We start from the raw sequence: 24,569 nt of genomic DNA, 5'->3' as shown, positions 1-24,569 counted from the left end.
TTATAAGAAGTTTGACTTTATCTTCCTATTTTTCTTTCCATACCCTTTTATTCTACATTAATACTATAATTTTCACATTAATTTAGAAAGATAACATTTTGAGTGGAGTTTAAAGAAATACTAACTTCTAGGTACAATTAATCTCTTTTTCTCAATTTTTTCACCTCTTACTATCAGGTCTTACCCATTCTGGTATTGATCAGAGGTTTCATAAATTTGACTTGACCAACATTTTTCTTAATTTGTTGCAGATTATCCATAAACTTCAAGATTTTTGGCTGATACTGCCTAGTGTTAAAATCCTTGTAAACTTTATTCAGTTAAACTTTTATAATGATTTTGACTATCATAGGCAAGTCTCCATTTATTAGTTGGTGCTTAGCTTTCTTACATATTATCTTACATGTGTTTTTACATATGGAAATGTGTTCCACCCCACTCTGTGCAGCTTGGCTTCTTCACTATGCAATTGGTTTCTTTACTGACACCACCTACTCCTCTTTTGATTTTTCAAGTTATTATATCTCTTTTTCTAGAAGTTAAATCTTAAAGTAAAATCTACCCCTAAAAAGAGATCCTTTTACCGTTTTGGGCAGAAATCATACAGTCTCTTTCCAACTATGCCATATTCCTTTGACAATGTATCTCAGTGTTGTAGTGTTTTTCACCATATTGCTTTATTGCTACATCATACAGATTGGCTTTCAGGTTAGAAATCTCTATAGGTCTTTTTCTACTCATTTCTAAGACGTTTTCTATGTCTGCTCTTTTGTTGGTTGATTTTTATACCCAAATATGTTATTATGCCTAGTTCCTATTGAATTCTTCTTTTTTATATTTAGGTAGTCAAGAATATGTTGAATTTTTTGTGTGTTTCAAAATCTTGCTAACTTCCTAATTAAAAGTTTGATGTATTTTAATGTTTGTTGGTGTTTCATTTTTCCTTGTTTAGGTTCGTAACGTTCTTAATGATGCAGTGGATTTACTGGAATTTCGTGATAGAGTCATTAAAGCATCTTTGAACTATGCACACTTAGTTGTTTCAACGTCTCTTCAGTGTTACGTGTTCTCGTAAGCATCTTGCATTTCTTAAAAATTCAGAGTTTTGTCTGTGAGGATGAATTTACTTTCAAGCTTTCATATCAATATGAGTTGGTTTAAACTTAATTTCCTCAGAACCTCACCGATCTTGAACTTACTCCCAACCAAGAAGTGATAAAAAGTGAGCTATGAGCAGGGAAAATAGATCTAATAAAGTTTGTGCATCAAAGGTTAGTAATCACTTTTATAAAACAAAATATCTTCTCTGAGATAGTGTTTGCCCTTACTTTACTCATAGCTCTAAGGACTTTAGTATAATTCGATTTAAAGCCCAGAGACAATTAGGAGCATCTGATGAATGATGGGAAAAGGAACCACATAACTGCTGGCAGAGGTGACAGCTAGCAGCCTGACAACAGGCTGAAAGACACTCAGTAAGGACACATGGAGGTATTTGGGCTTCATGTCATAGCCCAGGGTAATCATGGATGTTCATATTGATAATCCAGAGTTGTCCAGAAATGATGAAAGAAAATATATTAAATATACTTTATATTAGAAAGTAGGGAATGATTCAATACATTCAAGAAACTTGTGCCTAAAGCTTTATAAACTTACTTTGTGTTTTTTAAAAGCATAACTCAATGTGTGCTGATAAATGTTGAACTGGCTTTCTGGAAACAAACCAACCAACCTGATTTGCAGTGTTTGCCAATTTCTTTGAAGTAAATACTTCTACCATAGCCAATTTCAAGCTACCAATATGATGTCACAGAATTAAAAAGGGATGCACAGTGACAAACCATTATGTAGAATTGCCACCATATAGATAAAAGAGATCTAAATAATCTGAAGTGCATAGATAATAAGAAAATGTAATAAAATAATTTAGAAATGATAGATTTTGAGTATTTATTATCTTCGTTTTGAATATAATTGCTTAATTATGTTATATAATTTAATTTATTTTTATTTAAAAACATTTTTTAATGGAGGTACTGGGGATTAAACCCAGGACCTCATGCATGCTAGGCATGTGCTCTGCTACTGATCTATACTCACCCCTCTATAGTTTAATTTTAAATAATAGCCTTATTTAACAGTTGGCTTGCAAAATTCCTGAAAATATAACAGTCGTACAGGCTGGCTCTGGTATGCCACCAGTTGACTTCTCAACTATCCAGAAAACTCAAGTAACCACTATAAAACTTTCAAGAGTTGTGAATAAGGATTTTATTTTCATTTTGTGCTTCTATTAATAGCATTGTGTGGTTATAGCTTAATCATTTAATGGAAAATTGGGAATAGAGAATGTATGCATCTTACTCACCACTGTAGACTCAGTACCTAGCAAAGTGCCCAGCATGTAGTAGGTACTTCAGAAATAAATTTATAAATAAATAGATAGATAGGTAGGTAGATAGATAGATATTTTTGGATGAATAAATGAAATGAAAAACATGAAATGTAGTCTTGGTAAGCTAAAACTCAGTAATATACAACAAAAAGTTATCCAACTTAATTAACAATATCAATTGCTACAACTATATATTAAAAATTGCCACTCACTTGTGTGTAAATCTGTTACTAATCAGAATTTGCAACTTAGAATACAGCCAAGCCTGGAGTAATGAAATGGGAGAAGCAAAGGAGAGAGGGGATAAAGAAAGAAGCAGCTCAATTTTACATGAAAATTTTTTTCTTACTTGAAAGAGATGGAGGCTTTGGGAAAAGTCAAAAAGGCTACCAAGTTAAACCGTTGAGAAATAGGGAAGGAGCTATAGAATGTGAGGAAATCACAATCACTTAGTGCACATAGGATTTTGAATAATTAATTTTCATGGGGGTTGAAGAAAATAGAGAAGATCTCAGTTTAGGGTTTGTTTGAAGAAAGGTAAGGCTCTCGACTGCCCTAGATGAAGGATTTGTTCTACTGGTTTTAGTGACAAGGACGTAATGTTTGAATCTGTAGAACTGGTATCATTATGTGTTACTTGCATTAGAAAGATTGCTTTTTAAAATATTTACCAGAAGTTTAAAAGCTGTTACTTAATTTTTTGTCACTACTTTTCTCATACCAGTTAATATGTATCAAAATAATAAATTGCTTTTCTTCTGTTCTGTTTTAATGTTGCCTCCCCTCTCTTGTCAGGTCATTTATTAAGACACAAAATATTTATTAAAGGAAGATACCAGGGAGCAGTAGTGGGAATGAGGTAGTGCTGAGACTCATCATACCAAAATATATTTCATTAAATTAAAAAAACTACAAGTATTTTAAATAATAACAACTATTATTTATTAAGCACAATTACTTATTAAGCACTATTATACTATCTTTTATGTTCATGATCTAATTTACTCTGTGTTGTTGTTGTTATTGTTGTTGTTGTTATTATTATTATTATTCTCATTTTACAGAATAAAGAAACTAAAGGACACAGAGTAATTAAGTAACTCACCCTAGGTCAAATTACCAGCTGGGATTTGAATCCAGGTTCTTAATGACTGTTGCCCCTTTTTTGGTAATAAAAATATTATTTTTAAAACAAACATGCAAGCAATACACTGGTTTATATGAAAAGTTCCAGACAGAGAAAATCGTCTATACATAGTCAATTATTAAATTTTCATTTGATTTTTCAAATAGTTGTATGGAAAATTCTCTTGTTCTGTTCAACATTGTGGTTTAGGTAGTTTATATTTCCCTGGCATGTATATATATCTCAGTCCTCAGAAATCTCAGATATTTCGTAAGAAGATATAAAAAAACTTTGCACTCACTATTCTTATAAGCTCTCTTGACAAAGAATGAAGGTTAATTCTATGACTGCATAAATGAAGCATGCTGTGATATTTTTTCTGAAGCACGGAAGTACATAGGTTTATCATACCTGTGAACCCCAGACTTACTAATTATTAGGAGCGATTTATTCACGTTTGACTTTATGCATGCATTTACTTATTGAAATGGGTATCAGGCTCTGCCTTTTCCAAGATGAATTCCCACCAGTGTGCCTACTTACTGCAACCTTTTCCTTCCTCCATCTCCTAGATCTGAATATCAGACTTAATCTGGTTTAAGGAATTGGTTCTATGAAAGTAATTGAGAGAAGTTCAGAATATATAGGAATAATAAAACATTTTAAACTGAAACACCTTTGATTATTTGGGGATGGATTTTTCAGTTTGTAAGTGTTCTCTTCACTCATTTCCTATCTTTGAATTATATTATACCATAAAAACATAAGAATTATTTATTCATTCATTCATCCATTTGTTCAATAAACATGGACATAGCTTACTTTTATTTAGTGTTTTACAGTTTACAGAATGTTTCCCAGAAATCTACATTCAGCTCAACAATAACATTGCGTGACCTATAGGAAATATGATCATGTTCATCATGTTATTGTTATTATAGTTTTTATTTGCTCAGTATCTGCTGTGTAATAGGCAGTTAGCTAGACACGTTAGGTAAGTCATCATTATCTCCATCTTACAAATAAGGAAACTGTTGTTTAGGTTAAGTTTATTAAGATCATATGGCCGACAGGTGGTGAAAACAGATTTCTAATCCTGGTCTGTCCAGCCAAAAATCCATCCTCTTTTCACTATGCTGTGCTGCTACTATTTTTCAAATGAGAAACATTAGATGACTTGCCCAAATCACAGAGCTAATAAGTGGCAGAACTTGAACTTATGATTCCTCAATTTACATATTGTGCTTCCTAGAATAAACGTTTATTGAGTACTTACTATGTGCTGGGTGCTGGGGATGCAATCTGCTTTCTAGTCAGGGATACAGATGTGTAAGTGAGTAATTTCAGAACAATGCACCAAGTGCCGTAATAGAAACACATACAGCATTACTGTGAAACTGAGGACACTTTATTTAAAATAGTACCAATCTGCTTATTAAAAAGTATTTGGTATTTTAAATGTTACTAAATATCCATTTTATTTGTCTTTTAGTACGAAGAACTGGAATACACCACTTATATTTGATCTCAAAGAAGGAACTGTTAGTTTAATTCTGCAGGCAGAAAGGTAATTTGTTTATCATGTTTGACTATTGGATTTAGGGTTAAAATATTTCAAATTGCAGTAAAGCACTCTTTAAAGCATGCCATTTGCAGAATGGTACATCAGTCATTTGGAATCAATCTGTTTGTACTATGTATTTTAAAAGGAAAAAAAGGGTAAACTCTTAGGTCAGTGATACTGAAACTTTTTTGTCTCAGAATTTTACATTCTTAAAAAGTCAATTGAGGTTATATGTGGGTTATATATATATTGGCATTTACTGTACTAGTAATTAAAATTGAGAAATTTAGAAGGTGTTAATTTATTTAAAAATGATAATAAACTTATTACAAGTAAACATCAGAGGAATGACATGAGAGAATAAGAGTGAAACAGGCAAATTACTGTGAAATAGTTTTTACCTCATTGTCCCCCTATTTTCTGTTCTGTTTTGTTTTTAAATATTAGTTGAAATTCATCGATTTTTATGAGCCACTACTAAGCTGTGACCTAAAGTTTAAAAAATAATATCCTCTACCAAGACCTTCATGTATACAGGACTAAGAAACTGCGAGTCAGTTAACTGGAGTAAAGTAGGAATAGCTATTACTCAGGAATCCACACTTCTCCATGAAAGTTATCAGTCAGTCTGTCAAGTACAGTGACACCCTGCTGAATCAGAGGTCAGAGTTAGAAAGCTACAGCTCAATAAAACCAGGAATAAAGTATGAAAACATAATTGGCAATTACCTAAAATAGTTACCCATGAAATCTTTGCACTAGAACCATGTACTCTTTATTCCTCTTCCCTTTACTCACCACCTAGGCAGCTCTTAATAGTGTTATTATCAGGTTTTCTAGCCCATAGCCTTTTATAAATAGCAAACCAGAAGAGGAATGCTGGTGAGCTGTTAAAGACTGGCACAATGACAGGAAGAAAAGTGACCACCTGGCAAGGGAGCATAGAGAAAACTGAAAGCACAGAACTGTGTAGCTGAGTAGCATAATTATTCTGATGCACCAGGGGATTCTCGTGAGTATCAAAGCTGTCAGTTAAACAGTTACTGAAGAGTAGGATCATCTGCTGATGATCTTGAGTGGTCAAGAAAATAATTGTGTCAAATTTTCTATCAGCCATGTATTGAAATTGAAATCTGTGATTTATTTAGTTATATAATAAAATTTTAAAACAAAGACATTTTTGCCACTTGAAAGGTAAGATGCCAGCTACCTACAAATTCTTTTTACTTGAACAGTTCCAAATAAATCTATTTCTTTATACATTATTTGTAAATGTATTTATTGAGTATGCTCTCACTGATGGTTACTGTATTATTTTAAAGTCAGAGCATCTTATTTTAATAAATGCTAGCTCTAATGTCAATGTTTGAGTCATTTTCACTTTTTAGGACTTTACACAATATCTAATCTTTAATTATCCTTAGCATAATCTTTAATTGTAAAATATATATTAATACTAATTCATGAAACAAATAGAGTCTGGCATTAAAACTACCGAATTGTAAATTACAATGTTTTCTTATTGCCTTTGTATAGAGATGCTTCTTTAGGTAGGAAATGAATTGCAAGTATAATATAAAAGGAGATGAAACTTGAGTTTATAGGGTAGTGATTATGGGCATTTTCAGTTTTCTTCTACCTCCATCAAAAAACAAAAACCTAGAAAACAAACCAAAACAACCAATGTTGACTTTTCAGGTTGTTTTTATATTTCATTCTTTGTATATCTATGTTTTATTATTGTTTTAATTGTAAGATGTAGATTTTTCCAAAGCATGAACTATCTTCTAATATAAAAATGAAAATAGAGTAAATTCCTATTTGAGAATATATTTTTATTCTTTATTTTTTAGACATTTTCTACTTGTAGATGGTGGTGGTATCTATTTATATTCTTATGAAGGGCGCTTTATTTCTTCTCCAAAATTTCCCGGAATGAGAACAGATATTCTAAATGCACAGACTGTCTCTTTGAGTAATGATACCATAGCAATAAAAGACAAAGCTGATGAAAAAAGTAAGTGCATTTTTATAATTTTCCATGTCACATTTCCATGAAATTTTTTAACACTGTAAAATTTTCATCAACTTTCATTTTCTCATCTATTATTATGTTAACTTTATATGAAAGAATTACAAGCTTCTTAATTTGTCCTAAGAGTGGGTTAATTAAAGAACTAAAGTTATGTTATACATAATTGATGGAACAAATAGGTATTGTCACAACATCAAAGCTTAGTGGTAAGGAACAAATCTATATGTTCTGTTGGTAGAGAGTTTGAATTCAAGATTGTGAGTCCTAAAACTGTATATTAATTTTTAAGTTTATTGATCTTTTTTAATATTTAATTTTTCTTCATTTGGTAACAGTAAATATTGTACTTCATTGTACTATTTATTTTGCTTATATATACTTATATACATTTTATATTTATATATTTTTAAATTAATAAAGTGGAAGAAAGTTATGAATAATTTTAAATTTTCATATAAAAATCTACACTACATTAATATTTATAAATAAATGTAAGTATGTCAGGTGTTTTGGAATTTCATAGTACAGTGAAACCATTTTATTAAGGCATTGCTTACAGTCATAGTTTACAATATAATCACAACATTTACCCAACAACGAGTATTGAGTTCTTACTCTGTGCCAAGTACTTTCCTAAAAGTTGGGGATACAACAGTGCACAACGCAGACAAATAAAGAAACAAATGTAAATAGTCAGCTAATGATAAGTGCTGTGAAGGAAATTAATGCAGGATGAAGGAATAGAGAATTCTGGAGGTGGGCAGTGAGATGACTATAAGGCAAGCAAGTACAAGGTGGGGATGATCGGCATGTAAAAGGAACTGCCAGAAAGTCGTGGGACCAGGTCAGCATGAAGGAGGCAGAGAGTGGTAGGAGAGGACGGAGAGGTAGATGACTAGGAGCCGGATCATGTAAAGACTTGGCCGTGGTAAAGATGCTGGCATGAGAGAGGAGGCAGGCGTATTATCCTAGGTTTTTAATCTCAGATGAATGAGACGAAAGATGGGGAAGGAGAAAGTTTAGATGGGGCTCGCAAACCAAGAATTCTGTTTCAGTAAATTTAAATGCTTCATAGACATCCAAACAGGCATGGAGAGTCAACAGTAGGATAAGCAAGTCCAGGGCCCAGGAAGAGCTGAGGATGAGATATAAATTTGGGGGCTCTTGATGTGTAGATGGTGCCATGACACTGACTAAAGCCACATAGAAAGTGAGTGTGCACAGTGACTGAGCACATCAATATTTAGAGATGGGTAAGAGGAGAAGAAGCCAGTGAGGTAAAGGTGAGAGTGAGCTATCCCTAAAGCCTACTGAAAAGTACTAAATAATTGTTTTTCTCTGTTAATACATATTGCTTAACATTGTTCACTAATTACTGCCATACGTTACAAACAAAAAAGAAATCTGACCTGTTAATTTTGTTACTTCAGGCCATGGGAGACCTAATTTAGGAGCTAGAAAACTGTCCCACTTTTAAATTTTCAGTACTTTCAGATGGCATCACCTCTCATACCAGTAGGAAAAATAATTCTCCGAAATAGAGCTATTCTCTGTCTTTAGACCTTAGACTATCTCTGAGAAAGGACATTTGGTAATTGTTTTGTTTTTAAAGGACTTCTCTTCTGGCTGAAAAAGAGGGAAAGAGAATGAAAAGAAATAAAATCTAGATACTATCTAGATAGCAGACAGATTTAAGGTGGCTGGGTAATTTTTAATAATAATAATTTAGAAGTCAGATTTTTGTTTTCAGTAAACTTTAATTTGAAAATCCCAGTGATCATTATGAGATTTCTATACTTTTCTTATTCAGCACCACATATTTTAGATATAAGCTATAATAAAGTGTGTTTCCAACTGAACAGACCTTATTCTGAGTTTTTCTATAGTTAATTCACATCTGAAACATTTCATTATTCTTTAATACATTGATAATTCATAGAATTTTAGAGCTAGAGAAATTTATGAACATTTTCAGAAATACGGATTTATCTGCCAGTAAAATATGTTTTACTTATATAAACTTTGATTGTTGAACAAAATAATCATGCAATTCTGTTTTGCTGTAAACAGAAAATTAAACAGACTAAAAATTATTGTAGGACTGATAAAATGAGAAGGAAAATATTTTCCTGTGTTTCTTTTTAAAGAAAGTAGTATTCATTGAAGGCCAAATAGAGGTGTATGCTAATAATAGAAAACACAATTGAAGTACTTGGAATCTTTAACCTGTAAAATTTCCTTTCAAGGGGCCATCCGCATATGAAATCAGTGATTCCTTCCTAACTTGAGAGCTCCTTAATAGGCAGGATTCTTGTACCCAGCACAGTGCTTGTATAATAAGTGCTCAATAAATACCTGTTACATGACTTTGAATACCCCTTTTGGGGGATTGATTAGGTAGTAGATGTACTGCTTTTGACTTCCTTATTCTCCCAAGCCACCTTGCACAAATACACTGTGATGTTAGTGCAGGAGATTGTTTTAAACAAATGTCTAAAGGAAGGGGGAGGAGAAGTTAGAGAGCAGTTACATATGTTTAGAAGAAACTCTTTCAGCTCCCAGCTCCTTAGGTGTTCTTTCTGCCAGTTTCTGTTACATATTAAAATTAAAAGCTGGGTCCAGAGATGGAAATAGATGAGTTCATCCATATACCTGCAGCTCTTTGCAATATGTGCAGTCAACAAACAAAAGGATGGAAAGCTTTTTTTTTAAAAAAAAAAGTTATTAGTTTGTATAGCTATGAAAATAACTGAGTTTAGTCATGCCCAAAGCATTTTTTTAAAAAGTGAAAGCCAAATTTTTCTAATTTTTGTTTCTATACTTAGTTAAAAATTATGTTACAGTATTTTTCTTTTTCATTTTTCTTGGCAATTTTAGAACATAACTTATTGTAAACACATGATTTCCTCTGTGAATATAGCCAGTGACCTCAAACGTAACATCCTAAGGTTTACTAACAGCTACAAATCAGTATACTACAAGTGTGATCGTCTGGAATTTAAATATCATATAATATGTATTTTAGCATTTTTATGATCTGTATAAATTGTCCAGTTTTTTGGTTGACTACTTGTACCACTTGTCTTTTCATTTTTTGTCATTCTATGTGTGTGTTCAGTCATATAGAATTACTCCATTTGGGATGAATCTTGAGCTCGAGTAATTTGGGAATTATTTATAAAAAATGACCAAAGCACCAACAGTCTTTTTAAAAGAGTGAAGAACAGCTGCCAATACCGCTGTCATCTATGAGATTAGGAGAAGCCTTTGGTGAAACAGAGAAAGGGGCAGAGACAGCTTTTTTCCTGGCTTCTTCAATACAATATCTCTCATAATTTTTACAGCTTGGCCTACTCAGAGCATCTGAGAAATGTGGGGTTGGAAATGGAGAACTTTGAATTATCATTTTTTTAGATAATGATTGATGTCATGAAAATAATCCAGGAAAGTATGTAGTGTAAAAAGGTGACCTAAAACAAAACCTTACAAATAAGGATTACCAAATAAGGAGGAACAAGCAAAAGAGAATGAAGGATGGTCCAAAATAGGAGAGAATCGGAGAAAACAATGTTATGTGTAGCCCACATAAGAATTTCAAGAAAGAGGATGGTCAGGAGCATCCAGTGTTGCTGGGAGGTGAAGACTAAACGTAGATTCTTGAAGACTAAAAATAGACTGATTTGGCGGCATAGGGGTCGTTGGTAATCCTATGCAAGGGCCTTTGCATCGGTGTAATGAGGTCGAACATCACGTTGTAGTAGGCTGAAGAGTGGCTACATGATTGAACTCAATTTCCAGCCCCCCTCCCATTTCCAGAGGTCAGGGAGCTGAAAGTCCAAACTCTCTAATCACATGACTGGTCTTTCTGGTGACCAGCCCCCATTCTGAAGCCATCTAGGGAATCACCAAAAGTCTCTCCATTAGCATAACAGAGACACTCCTATCACTCAGGAAATTCCAAGGATTGTTGAAGACCCCGTCAAGAACCCAGGACAAAGGCTAGACAAATTGTTTATTACACAGTAGTGTACTGACCACAGGGAGCTAAAGAGTACATAACACATCGCCTGGTATTATAGTGGGCACTTGACACGTTTTTCCTTTGTGAAATGATTGTCTGTGATGTCTGTGATGTTGGTCTAAATCAGAGTTATGAAAATTACAAACTACAATATGGACTTGCCATTGTTGATCCTATGGCATGTTGATGCCATACTATTAATAGCAATTCTAATTAGGAATTTATGTTTGTGGAAGGTGTATTCAGTTCCATTGTTTTCTTAAGAAATATGACCCCATTACTAAGTAGGAACCTGACTCAGCTTCTCTTCTGTGCTGATAGATACTCTGTGGTCCAAAGAGTTAAATAATTTCTCATTAGGATTATGATAATTCCATTGAAATTTACCTATAAAAATTTTAAAGTAACACATTAACTAATGCTTTACTTTTTGTTCAAGTAATCTTCCTCTTTGAGACATCAACTGGAAAACCATTGGGAGACGGGAAGCTTCTTTCTCATAAGGTAATACATTAGCTATTTTTAATATAAGTAGCCATATACTTCTTTTTAAAAATTAATATTTTCATGTTAAGGAGGAAAACATGAAAATTAGTTTGATATTTAAAGCCAGTGTGCATTCTATATAGAGTATTTTGCCTAAAAATGTCATAAAAACTAAGCACTAGTAAACTCTATAATAGAAAACTATATATGCAAATTAATTGAATAAAAGAATCTGACTTCTATGTTTTTTTACTCAGGCTCTTTACTGCTTTTCAATAAAATATTCTATCTTGACTAAACTTTTAGCACCTATCAGTATCAGTAAATAAAAATGTGTTTATACTTCTAAACAGCTTGCAGTTTGGCCACTGACCTGTTCTTAGGTTTTAAGACTGTAGTTAAGCTGAAAAAAAAAAAAAAGGTTTCTATAGAAATACAAAAGGACCCCAAATTGTGAATTGTTTATTGGTTTCTGATTTTTAGCCTTAAAATAAACAGATAAGCACATTTTATTAAATTAGCATTCTAACAAGTGATGTATTATGGTCTAAAGATACTTTTAACTTTATTGTTCAGAGCTATGAGTGAAGTGTTACTTTATATTTTATTTTCTTCTTTTTGTAATTATTAATTTTAAATTTGAGTAACAAATACATTCATATGGTTCAGAAATCTTAAAAAGCATTAAAAAACATACAGTGAAAAAGTCTCTCTGCTATATCTGTTTCTCGTCAGTACAGTGTTTTTCCACCAAATAAGTAACCACCATCATTAATCTCCCTATATCATTCCAGAGATTTTTAGAGCATACATAGATAAAACTGATATATATAATTTTCTCCCTCTTTTACAAAAATATAATATACAAACGTGCACTTTGCTTTTCTCACATAGTGCTCTATTTTTGGAGATTTTTCCATATCAATACATAAAGTGCTTTCCCAATCCTTTTTTTTCCCACCATATAGTATAACATTTTATAGACGTATCAGAATTTGTTTAACTCGTGCCCACATGATGGACATTAAGTTGTTTATAGTCTCTATAGACATTACATTGTTTATAGCTATTACAGTGTTGCCAAGATGACTTACCTTTGCATATATATCTTCTTGCATATGTGTTAGTGTATCTGTAGCATAAATTCTTGAAATGTTGTTGCTGGGTCAAAGGATTTGAGCATTTGTAATTTTAATAAGTATTGTCAAGTTATATTACCAAGAAGCTGTATCAATTTATGTTCCCACTGGTACTACATCAGATGCCTATTTCCCTCCAAGATATTCATTAAAAATCAAGGCTATGTAAGCAGAACTTTTCCTTTTCAGTAGGATTAAGCATATAGAAAGGGAGTGAATTTCTCAGCTTTTCAAGGTGCAGTAATAGGATTGAAATGAGAGTCATTTAAGAAGATTTAATAAATATTTATTTTATGTGATAATTCTGTTTCCAGATCACCTTTCCTAAGTGTAAGAAATTTACAATTTCAGTATTTGTAAGAATGGAGGAGACTTCCTCATCTCATACTTTACTCGATTACACGGGAAATTTTTACCTCTTTCCCTTGTATATAATACAAAGAATTTTAAAACTTGGCATTTTATAGCATAATAGAAAAGTTCCTTCAATCTATTTTATTTTCTATATGAAGATACTAAAATCTGAGATCTTCCCAAATGAATAACAGAGCCAAAACTAGAACTCAAGTTTGTCTTTTATAAATGAATGTTAGTGTAGGGCAAGGGAGAAAGTTCAAATGAACATGAAGCTGCTTATGTCCTGTTGCAGTGAGTAGTGACCCAGGAGGAACAGGACAACTTGAACGTAGTAGGATGGGACCAAGGGAGATCCGGGAGCCCTGCTGAATCAGTAGCGAATGAGAAGGAGGAAACTTCTCCCTACTATCTGTACATAAAAGACATTATCATTACTGTCCATCTTTGATTTTGTATTTCTTAGAGACGAGAATTATATCTTTTTAACAGTTTTTAAAAATATAAACTAGGTACTTTTGATGGTGATGATAAGCAATTCTTTGTTGTAAAGAGCAGTTTCTCTGGAAGGTTTCCATTTTGAAAATGCCTAGGGTTTTATTTCACCCATATCTTGATGTACATAGAACAAAATTATTTTTTCTTAAAATACAAATTACAGTATTCCAAGGAAGAGAAGAATTTTTGTGAAAAGGTATTATGAACTAGTATATGGCTTATCTTGATCCATCAACTTATATAAGGGTATATGTCTGTTTTGTTCCGTTTTTAAAGGTGTTATAATAGATGCAATAACTCGGTGGTGTGTCACAATTCTGAATTCACAGATCCTAGCAAGTCTTTAGACATAGTAAGCAGTAAATAAATTCCTCTTGGTCTGAGTTGAAATAAATTCATACTGAACCATTTCCAAGTTATAAGGAGATGGGTTTCACTAGGTAGTATAACAGTAGAATAGATTAATACAGTATGCCAGAAATACTTTGTTATTGTGGACAGAGCACTAATCTTGCAGTCAGAAGTCTGGGTTTTAAATTCTAGATATGCTTATTACCAGCTTTTTCTGAGCAAAATCGCTTACTGTCTATGGATCTCCATCTTCTCATCCAGAAACCAAGTATAATACCTACATCTCAAATTCTTTCCTATTTCATAGGAAGTGAATGTGAAAGAATCTATAAAATTTAAAGCTCTAAAAACAAGATGTTTTTACAAATCTACTCTTACGAATCTTTAAAATAGAGTCAATCCACTTAGAGTAAATTTTGGTGTGAGGAATTTATTAATCAAAGTAGACTTCTCATGTGACCCAGACTTGCCTCACCCTTTCACTCTGTCTTCTAAAGATAGGACAGGAGGACAACTGAAGGTATGTCTCAGCTTACAGAGTTTCAAAATATACATTATTTTATAGTGTTTTAATGGGCATCTTTCCCTTGCAAATTAAAAAAAAACCTACACTTTAGCTTTTGAATTATTAGTATGAGTAATAATTTTAAATTTAAAACAGGAATATTTTATCATTATAAGTAGATGAGTGATATGTAATTGATCTTTCTAAAGAATTTTCGGTGGGGCATAATTAGGTTTATTTATTTATTTGTTAATGGAGGCACTGGGGATTGAATCGAGGACCTCGTACATGTTAAGCATGCACTCTACCACTGAGCTATACCCTGTCCCTTATAATTGATCTTTAAATAAACAAATGTTCTTGTAATTAAACAATTAAAATGATCTAATGTCAAGCACTAAAACTAATCCAGTATTTTCATTTTTTTAAATTTTAGAATGAAATTTTGGAAATTGCTCTGGATCAAAAGGGACTTACCAATGATAGAAAAATTGCTTTCATTGATAAAAATAGAGATCTCTATATTACTTCAGTGAAACGATTTGGGAAGGAAGAACAAATTGTCAAACTTGGTAAAATAATTGTAATATATTTAAAATTTTGATTACTTTCAATTTTCTTAACTCCACTCTTTCATATATTATACTAAATAGCTTACTTGCTTGAATGAATCTATGAATAATGCTTTGGTCTCTTAACATTTCTTACCTACTTAACTGCCATTGCAATAGCAAGTCTGTAGCTGCTAAAGCTAACTTGACAGTGAAAGAAAGACTTGTGAATTAAAAATATAATAGTTCTGAGTAAAATGTTCAAATATTTTTATGTGAATTTTTACACATGTTTTCACCACTATATAATAGGAAAATAGTCATACCTACTAGCAGTTAGTTGGGGTCTTGTATATCACCTGATTTTAAAGGTATATTTTTAATACTTATTTAGTGGAACTAATAGTACATTAATATTCTTTTTAAAATAAGGAACAATGGTGCATACTTTGGCATGGAATGATACATGCAATATCCTTTGTGGACTTCAAGATACTCGATTTACAGTGTGGTATTACCCCAATACGGTTTATGTGGACAGAGACATTTTGCCTAAAACATTATATGAAAGAGATGCAAGGTAACATTTTACTGCATAGGGTTGTTTATTGTGGTAAATAAAATTAATGGTGTCGTGTCTTTGCCTCTAATTTCAGTCCTGCAGTGTATCTTTCACTTTACTTTGTCAACTAAATAAAATGTTCAGCTAAAGAGCTAGTTTGATGAGATTTAAGTGATGGAATCAAGTTGAAAGTGTCATATAATATTATTAAATTTATTTGTTTATTCCTTATATGAATATGATTTTCCTTATGTGAAAATAATTTTCAATCTTACTGTTGTTTAATGGTAACTCAGGTAGTTTTTTTTCAATGTGGTTTAGTGATTTTTATATAGGCACTCAAGATTTTTCTGTGATACACAACTTGGTGACAATATTTACTGTGTCCCAGATTATCATTTACATTGAGACTTTCAGGAATATATATCTCTCTAGAATTGAATTTTTAGGTTAATATTAAATATAAAAAAAGTATATATAAGGTTACTGAAAAGTTTTTTTTATGTTATATGCTTCAGAAAATCAAATGCATTTATAGTCCTAAATTCTCTAAGAAACAGCAAGGAGATCTCTCACTCTTGACAACCTAGGAATACCAAGATTTCTCAATTCCAAATCTTAGCTTAAGTTTAAGATCTATTTTGAGTTCATTTTTTAATATTCAAGCCTGTAATGTTAGCAAAACTAGAGAGGCATCATGTAAAAAAAATTTAAGCTAAAGAGGAGAAGTTAGTATCTTAAAGTTCACCTCTTGTTATTATGAGAAAATAATCTTGGAATCAGCTTAATTTTTGATGTTTACACTTTTGAAAGCTGAAGCTAAGTGCTTTAATTTTTTGTGTGATTTACCTTAAGACTTAGGGAAAAAAAGATGATTTCAAATACTTTTATACCAAGTTCTCAAATATGTAATAATTTTTGCCACGTTAAAATATTTTATATTTTGCTCTAAATGTGTAGAGCAAGTTAGAGTCAAATGTTTTTTGAATATATTCATTCTCACTGGAATTAACTTTTTGGGGGTATATTTTGGAGGTATGTCTGGGGAGGGGTCAGCTCTCCAAATTTAATATATATGAAAAATTTTGCTCAGAATATAAATTATACTTTGCCTTTTTTCAACAGTGAATTCAGTAAAAATCCCCATATTGTGAGTTTTGTTGGAAATCAGGTAACTATAAGAAGAGCTGACGGCTCACTGATTCACATCAGCATATCACCATATCCTGCTATTCTCCACGAGTATGTAAGCAGTTCGAAATGGGAAGACGCCGTAAGACTTTGTCGCTTTGTTAAGGTACTTTACATTTCAGACCCATATTTGTGTATATATTGTGTATACAATGTCTTTGTGCAAAATGAGAAATAATATGAGCTAAGGTGTAGAAAAATTGTAAATGGGATCACATTTTTTTTTAATAGGTGAAGACATGAGTGATACAGCAAGATAGATGTTGCTGTGTGATTCATTCTCTGAAGAAGCTATAATTTAAGTGTGTAGTTTTTTTTTCTTAAAGTCAGATTTCCAAGTTCTTAACCCCAACATAGATTCTAATTTATTAGATCTGGGGTGAGGCCTGGACATATTTTTTAAGTTTCTCCAATGATTTGTACAGCTAAGGTTAAGAACCTTTACTTGAGATCAGCATTTCCCAACTTGCTTGAATCCAGTGTTTTCCAAGTATATTTGACCAAAGAACTTTTTAGTTTTATATTTGTTAGCATCCCTTCGGATACATTTTTGTGAAAGGACTTTTAGATGATTTTCCTTACTGCTCTGACAGCATTGTCGAGAACTTCACTATTTCTCTGGTTCTCTGTAAGTTGCATTTTTTGACATCTCATCAAAAAGACCGGAGGGCTTGTAACCTTGAGCTATCATAAAAGTATACCATAAGTTCAAACATAAACCTTTGATAATTAGAAATGAACAGTTTCAAAAATTTTTATTCAAAACAGATCTCTATGTGTTATTAATATATTTTAACAAAGTAGCTACAATTAAATTTTGCATCATTTATTTATTAAATTATTGGGTTTTTCAGTGCCATACTGAGTAATTTTTAATTTTTTCATTAAAATATAACTTAAACTCACTGTTTATTTTAAGGCAGTTCAGCCATGTAGTTAAAATAATTGTTCTCATATTTCTCAGGAGCAAACCATGTGGGCTTGCCTAGCTGCCATGGCAGTTGCTAATCGAGATATGACTACTGCAGAAATAGCCTACGCAGCAATTGGTGAAGTAAATAATGTTTACTTATGTGTATATGTTTGTGTGTTTTTCTTATCATAATTTATTACATTGCTATCACTATCCCCTACCAATATATTTTTCTTTTTTTTAGATTGATAAGGTTCAATACATCAATTCTATAAAAGATCTTCCATCTAAAGAATCAAAAATGGCCCACATATTAATGTTTAGTGGGAACATACAGGAGGCTGAAATGGTACTTCTGCAGGCTGGCCTTGTTTATCAAGCAATTCAGATCAATATTAATCTCTACAATTGGGAAAGGTAATAAATGTTTTTCATCAATTCCAAAACCTGATTGGTCTTAATGTATTCTTCTATCTACCACTTAGTAAATTACATTTTCTACTGTACTTAATAGTTTCCTAACATCATAGAAGAATTTATTCAAATTTATATTTATATTTGTGAGTAGTTTGTCATTAAAGATTTTTGCCTTTTCTGAATTGTGATTGATTACAAGTTGTGTCTGAAGAAGAAAAGAGAGTCTAGGATGTCTCCAAAATTTCTGATTTCAGTAACTGGATAGATGGTAGTACGAATATTAGCAGATTTGGAAGGGATGTTGGATTTGAAATATTTGTGATACGTGATAGATACATGAAGAGATATGTGATAATAGTTGATTATTGGACCTGAAGCTCAAGAAAGATTTGAACTAGACATGTAGATTTAGGAGTCATCAGCAGATGGATGGTGGTTGAACCAGAGAATGGGTACAATTGCCAGGGAAATTGTGGAGTGGTAAGACATCACCTGCATTTATGGGATGGATGAAAAAAGAGAAATCCACTGAAAGATTGGGATAAAGCAGACATACAGGCGGAGAGAGGAGCCAAGAGAGATTTGTGAAGCTAAGAAAGAAATAAGAAAAGAATTGTAACAAGCAGTGGTCAGTAACCTTCCCGGCTAGGTTAGGCCTTGGGACAGATTGCTTTCTGAGACTGAGTGGCAGGCTGGTCTCCTGTATGACATATTAGGTTTCTCTACTCATTCTTGCAGGTATGTATCTCTCAGTGAACAAGGCTGTAGGGCTTATATACATCTGAAGTTATATGTTATAAAGTTGGCATGTTGATTTTTCCAGGTTCGAAATGTCTTTCATCATCTTTGTCTCTCTCTGGACTCAAAATTAACCCATAAATATTTCAATTACAGGCCCCTTACTAGTAATTCCCTTAGATTAGAATTTTTATAGATATCCTTCCCCTTGAACAGAAGTAACAAAAATGGCATATAGTTACTTTTGTCATGGACATACTATGTTCTCCCTTTATTTAAATTAATTAATTTTGTATTGAAGTATATTTGACTTACAAAATTGAATTAGTTTCAGGTGTACAGCAAAGTGATTCAGTTATATATATATTCTTTTTCAGATTCTTTTCCATTATAGGTTATTACAAGATATTGAATATAGTTTCCTGTGCTTACAGTAGGTCCTTGTTGTTTATCTATTTTATATGTAGTAGTGTGTATCTGTTAATCCCAAAAATCCTAATTTATCCCCCTTTTGGTAACCATGGTTTGTTTTCTATGTCTGTGAGTCTATTTCTGATTTGTAAACATTTGTATCGTAATTCTCTAAAGATAAATCTAATTTATACAGTAATGAGCTATGCTCTTCATACAATTAAGCCACTCTGTTTCTATCTTTTATTTACACAAATTCATTGTCATTGTTTACCTCTGCAAAGAATCATGAAAGATGTTTTTAGTTCTACGAACATGAATAGGCCATTATCCTTGTCTTCAATTTATTCATAATTCATAAATTTTAAACTAGTTTGGAAAGAGACAGTATGAATAATATTTTTTAAACTCTATCTTAAATAACTAACAGAAAACTGTATATATCATTACAGAGCTATGAGTTCCGTAAGAAATAGAGAAGAATAGTGCTTACAGCATATTTTCAACCAATGTTTTTGAGAAAATACGTTGATAAATGCTAGACATTGCTATTTATATAGCACTCTGAACACTGTACAATATAACAAACACTTAAACAAATTTTATTTTAAAGAGCTTACAACCAACTTAGGAATTCCATTTTATTGTCATTAATAATAGTGACGCTACTGTTTATTGAGTGCTTATGATATGTCAGGAATTGGATTAAACAATTTTCATGTATCATCTATTTGGTCATTACAACATTTTACAAATGAGGAGGTTGAGGGTTACTCATAAATAAGCAGCAGATAAAAGATTTGAACCTGAGCCTTCCAATATCAGGGGACCTGAATTTCTTAGTATCACCAAACAATTAAATATGTACTGCTGGTACCACTACTTACACTGTTTTATTGGATTGCTGTTTATCTCTTTCATTATTTATGTTCGTAAATATATCATTTTCCCCCTTTCAGACTGTACACTTCTCGAAGGACATCTTATATTATCTATACATAGTAGGTACTTAATATTCATGTTCTTAATCTTCATGCAATACTTTTAATCATTTTGCAGTGTACTTCCTCTGCAAACATTGGATGTAGATACATAGTGCGTAAGTGTCCGAGCAGGACAATGAAGCAGTTTGCCTCTGATGGCTTCTACTGATAGCCTGTAATACAGCTCTCTGAACATTTCCTGTATCTCCTTGACCTAAGTGAAAATCACCTCTTTCCAGAGAACATTCCTTCCCTACCAGTCCTCTCAAATGGAGTCAGTTTTTTCTCTCCAACTCTACATTCCTTATGTCTGGATGTGAGTGCAGTTGGTGTCCTTTTTGCCCCCCACATCTTTACTTCTCTTGTAAAAACCCTGTTCCTTTGAGACTGATGTCATGTGACCATACTTATTCTCTGCTGTTAACTTCAAATCCTCCTTACTATCTTTACATCCTTCTCTCTGTGCTCTTCTTCCCTTCTCTCCAATTTTCATCAGATGACCTTGCCTTAAGATATTAGCTCTCAGGGAGAGGGAAAAGAAAAGAGGCAAAGAGGATGTAATGGGGAAAAAGAACAAACACTGGGTGCTCCTCTGTTCCTCCTATCTACCTGGCATCTCCTTTTCTTGTGCTTCTTGCTTTTCATCCAGACTATGATTCAATGGGTTGGTCAAATGCTGGTAGACTTATACACCTGCTTGATAAGTTGATAAAGGCCGAGGAGCATTGTTCAAGGGTTCAGATTACCATTTACACACTTAAGACTCCCAGATATGCATCTCTCTTCCCGCTCTGTCCTGCCTGTATTTGCTTCCAGAACCCAGTTATCCACCTGCCTACTCAACATTTTCATTGGATGTCTTATTTGTTTTGAGTTCAAATTTACATTTATTTTCTCATAAACTTGGTTCTCTTCCAAAGATAATCTATCTTATCTTTTCAGTCTGCCCCAAGCTGGAGATTTAGGAGTTACTTTTGACATTTTCCTTACCTTCCTTCCCCACAACCCCAATAACTAACCATATTCTCTCCCAGATACCTCTGACACTTGTCTGCTTCTTCACTCCCAGCCCCCTTGTCTAAGCTGATCCACGTTTTTCTTGGTATAACATCATCACTGATCTCTCTGCATCTACTTTGTCCTTTGCCTATCCATTCTTCACATGGTAGTCTTAATGATCTTTTCACAATGGAAATCTGATCATATTATTCTCGATCCCTGACTCACTTAAATGAAACCCATAATTTCCCATCACTTTAAGCATAAATATCAAGGACTGGATAAGAAATGACTTAAAATCATCAGCAGATGTGATTATAATTGCTAAAAAACTCTTAAGAAACTTTTATGTATTGTCTTCATTTATAAATTTGACAGATATTTCTGAAACCAGTTGGAATATTTGTTCCTACTGCATATTCATTCATTGAGCAAATATTTATTGAGTGTCTGCCATACTTATTTAGATATTACATGGAGATTTCCTTAAAACAACAACAATTACAGTCTTTTAGTGAAATGTCTAGTCATTTTTAATGACTTGTTCAAAAGGGCTGCTGAATGGGACAAGGACAAATGTGGTGGTTAGGATTAGGGTCCTTGGAATCAGACGTAGGTTTGATTTTTAGTTCTGCACTTACTAACTCTGTGATTTTGGATAGGTTACTGAGGCTCTGTAAGCCTTAGTTTCCTTATGTTTAAAATGGTGATAATAACAAAAACCACTTGTTTGTTGTCAGGATTAAGTAAAAGAGTGTGTGAGAATCTCTTAGCATACTGCCTGCCACATAATAAACCTTCCATAAGTGGTAGATATTGTTCATTCTTTATTTATTGAGTGTCTCTAGTGTGTCAGGTTTTAGGCATTGAGGAGACAGCAATGAACAAAACCAACAATGTTCTGTGATAACAATTTTGATTCTAAATGATATGGCTAATATAAAAATTAGAGGTAAGAGGGATGGATATTTGGACCCAATGTAAGAATCAATTTATAACAACATAATTCAAAGAATGGCCTGCTTAGAGAGTAGAATAATCCCTATCTGCAAACATATTCAAACATAGAATGAATGATAAAATTATGGGATTGGTTGATTAATTAATTAATAGACTTCTTGCATGCCTATTTGTGTAGATGGTGGTCTTTTAAAAAGATCTGATTTTTTTCTCCACGTGTATTTCCCTTTCCTCCTGGGAGTGAGTAAGTAATCGTTCTCATAAAGTAAGACTTCCAGAACTGGTTTATATTATCAAATAGTGTTTTGGGGTTTTGTTTTTTTGTTTGTTTGTTTTTTCCTGTTTTTTAATTTTGTGTGTTGTGTATATTCCAGGAAAGTCTGGCAGAGCTTGAATTTGTCTGTGTCTTTTAGCAGCAGGGTAAGCCCACATTTGGTATTGTTGCCAAAACACGGCCTCCGTTCTCCATTTACTGAATTAAGACTCAAGGACAGAGTTTTGGATGAAGTAGAAAAAGACAGCTTTATTTCTTTGCCAGGCAAAGGAGGTCACAGTGGGCTAATGCTTCTAAGACTGTGAGCCTGCTGGGGAGAGAAGGCAGGGGGGTTTCATAGTAAAAGTACAGAAGTTCAAGGGGTGGAGCTAGGTTCCATAGAGATGGCATATAGGGTAATAAATTGTCGCAAAGTTGTTCTTATTTTTGCAGATGCAGTGGTCCCCTTCCCTCTGCTGGGTATGAAGCTCTCTTCCGGCTTTGGGACTTTTCTAATATCCTTGTGCCTAGAACAAAGGGTGCTTAGAAAGAGAGTTTGTGGAAAGGTGGTCTAGAGAAAAACTTGTGCAGTTTATAGTCAGGTTGTTAAATAATTCTAGCATTTTAGGCAGGCTGAGGCCTGGAACCTTCTGCTGTAGGCTGAGAGCTGCACCTTGAACAACAGGATACAAGGAAACCATAAGGGGCTAAAAATAAGTACAAATGTGCAGTTAGGGCAAGTTATGAACAACAAGATGCACAAAACACCCAATTGCTATTTCTGAGGTGTCAGGGTCAAGAGGAGGGCACTGAGGTCAAGAGGAAGGCATGGGGAGGGGCAAGAGGAAGGCATGGGGGGCAAGAGCAGGGCACTGAGCATGATCTGTGCACACAGCACCACAAGGGGGTTGGGCGGACCACCCAAGCCTCCTCATCTCCAGCCTAACCCTGGTCAGCAAGAGCCTGAGAAAAACCCTTTAAACCATTATACAGTTAAGCAGTTACAAACACCATTACAGATATCAGGTGGTCACCAATGACAATAGGGTCCTGCTTAGTTATAGTAACTGTGTAGACCACTACACAGATCTGTGTAGATCTGTACTAAATGGTCAATTTTTTGTGTGGGGAGAAGAGAGGGTGGTGATTAAGCTGTCTGACAATTTGGATTTGTTGAATTTTGATTACCTTTATCTATCCAGTTCATGAGGTCCTGCAGGGAGTGGGATATATAGGTGTGAATTTTGGAAGAGGTCCTAGACATTGAGGGAAAGCTACTGAGGAAATTATCAGCCTTTGGGGTAATTGAGGTCATGAGTATGGCTAAGATTACCTACAGGAATTTAAAGAATGAAAAAGAAAAGAGGGCAGCAGGCAGATTCTCTTGATAGTCAACACATTATGGTCTGGTTGAAGAGGAGGATTCAGCAAAAGAGATCAGGTGGGATCAAAAAAGATGGAATTTTAAAAGTATTTATTTATAGAAAATTTCAAACATATACAAAAATAGAACAGTATCCCCATCACTCAGCTTTAACAGTTATCAATTTGTGAATAATCTCTACTCCCCATGATTTTTTGAAAACAGATGCCAGTGATATCATTTTATCTATGTATCTCACTATGTATCTCAAATTTTTTAAAAATCCAGCTACAATATCATGATCACACTTTAAAAAGTTAACAAGTAATTGTATTCAAGGTTCTTAGTTCTCCAATTGTCTCATAAATGCTTTTTTTTGTTTGTTTGAGTCAGGATCCGAAAAAGATCCATACATTGTGATTGGTTGATACATTGTTAAGTTTCCTTTACTCTGTAGGTTCTCCTAGTTCTTTTTTATGTTTTCTTGCAATTTTGCCATTGCTGGAACTGGGCCTGTAAAACTTCTCATAGTCTGGACTTGGTTGATTTCATCTTTGTGGTGTATTTAACATGTCTCTCTCCCCCCTGAATTAGCTGTGAATTGGTGTTGAATGTAGAAAATTTAGATTTAGGTTTAATTTTTTTTTCTTTTTGTAAAGAATCTGTCAGAATTGGTGTTATGTATATTTGCATAATAACTGGTTGTCTAATTGTCTATCTTTTGTGATGTTAGCAGCCATTGATAGTCATT

At 33.2% G+C, this 24,569-nt stretch overlaps 1 protein-coding gene across 1 annotated transcript in view; it reads left to right on the top strand.

Annotated features, from left to right (window-relative positions):
* IFT80 (intraflagellar transport 80) overlaps positions 1–24,569 on the top strand; it is a 100,640-nt gene that overhangs the window by 63,341 nt on the left and 12,730 nt on the right. Inside the window, exons 10-18 of the mRNA XM_064492474.1 lie at positions 953–1,071; positions 5,017–5,091; positions 6,942–7,105; positions 11,584–11,648; positions 14,914–15,049; positions 15,461–15,608; positions 16,716–16,887; positions 17,746–17,835; positions 17,939–18,111. Of these exons, the coding sequence (XP_064348544.1) occupies positions 953–1,071; positions 5,017–5,091; positions 6,942–7,105; positions 11,584–11,648; positions 14,914–15,049; positions 15,461–15,608; positions 16,716–16,887; positions 17,746–17,835; positions 17,939–18,111 (1,142 nt within the window). The remainder of the gene's footprint in view (positions 1–952; positions 1,072–5,016; positions 5,092–6,941; positions 7,106–11,583; positions 11,649–14,913; positions 15,050–15,460; positions 15,609–16,715; positions 16,888–17,745; positions 17,836–17,938; positions 18,112–24,569) is intronic.

This window comes from Camelus dromedarius, chromosome 2, assembly GCF_036321535.1.
Source record: "Camelus dromedarius isolate mCamDro1 chromosome 2, mCamDro1.pat, whole genome shotgun sequence".
NCBI lineage: Eukaryota > Metazoa > Chordata > Mammalia > Artiodactyla > Camelidae > Camelus > Camelus dromedarius.
This window is presented reverse-complemented; position numbering and strand designations above follow the sequence as displayed.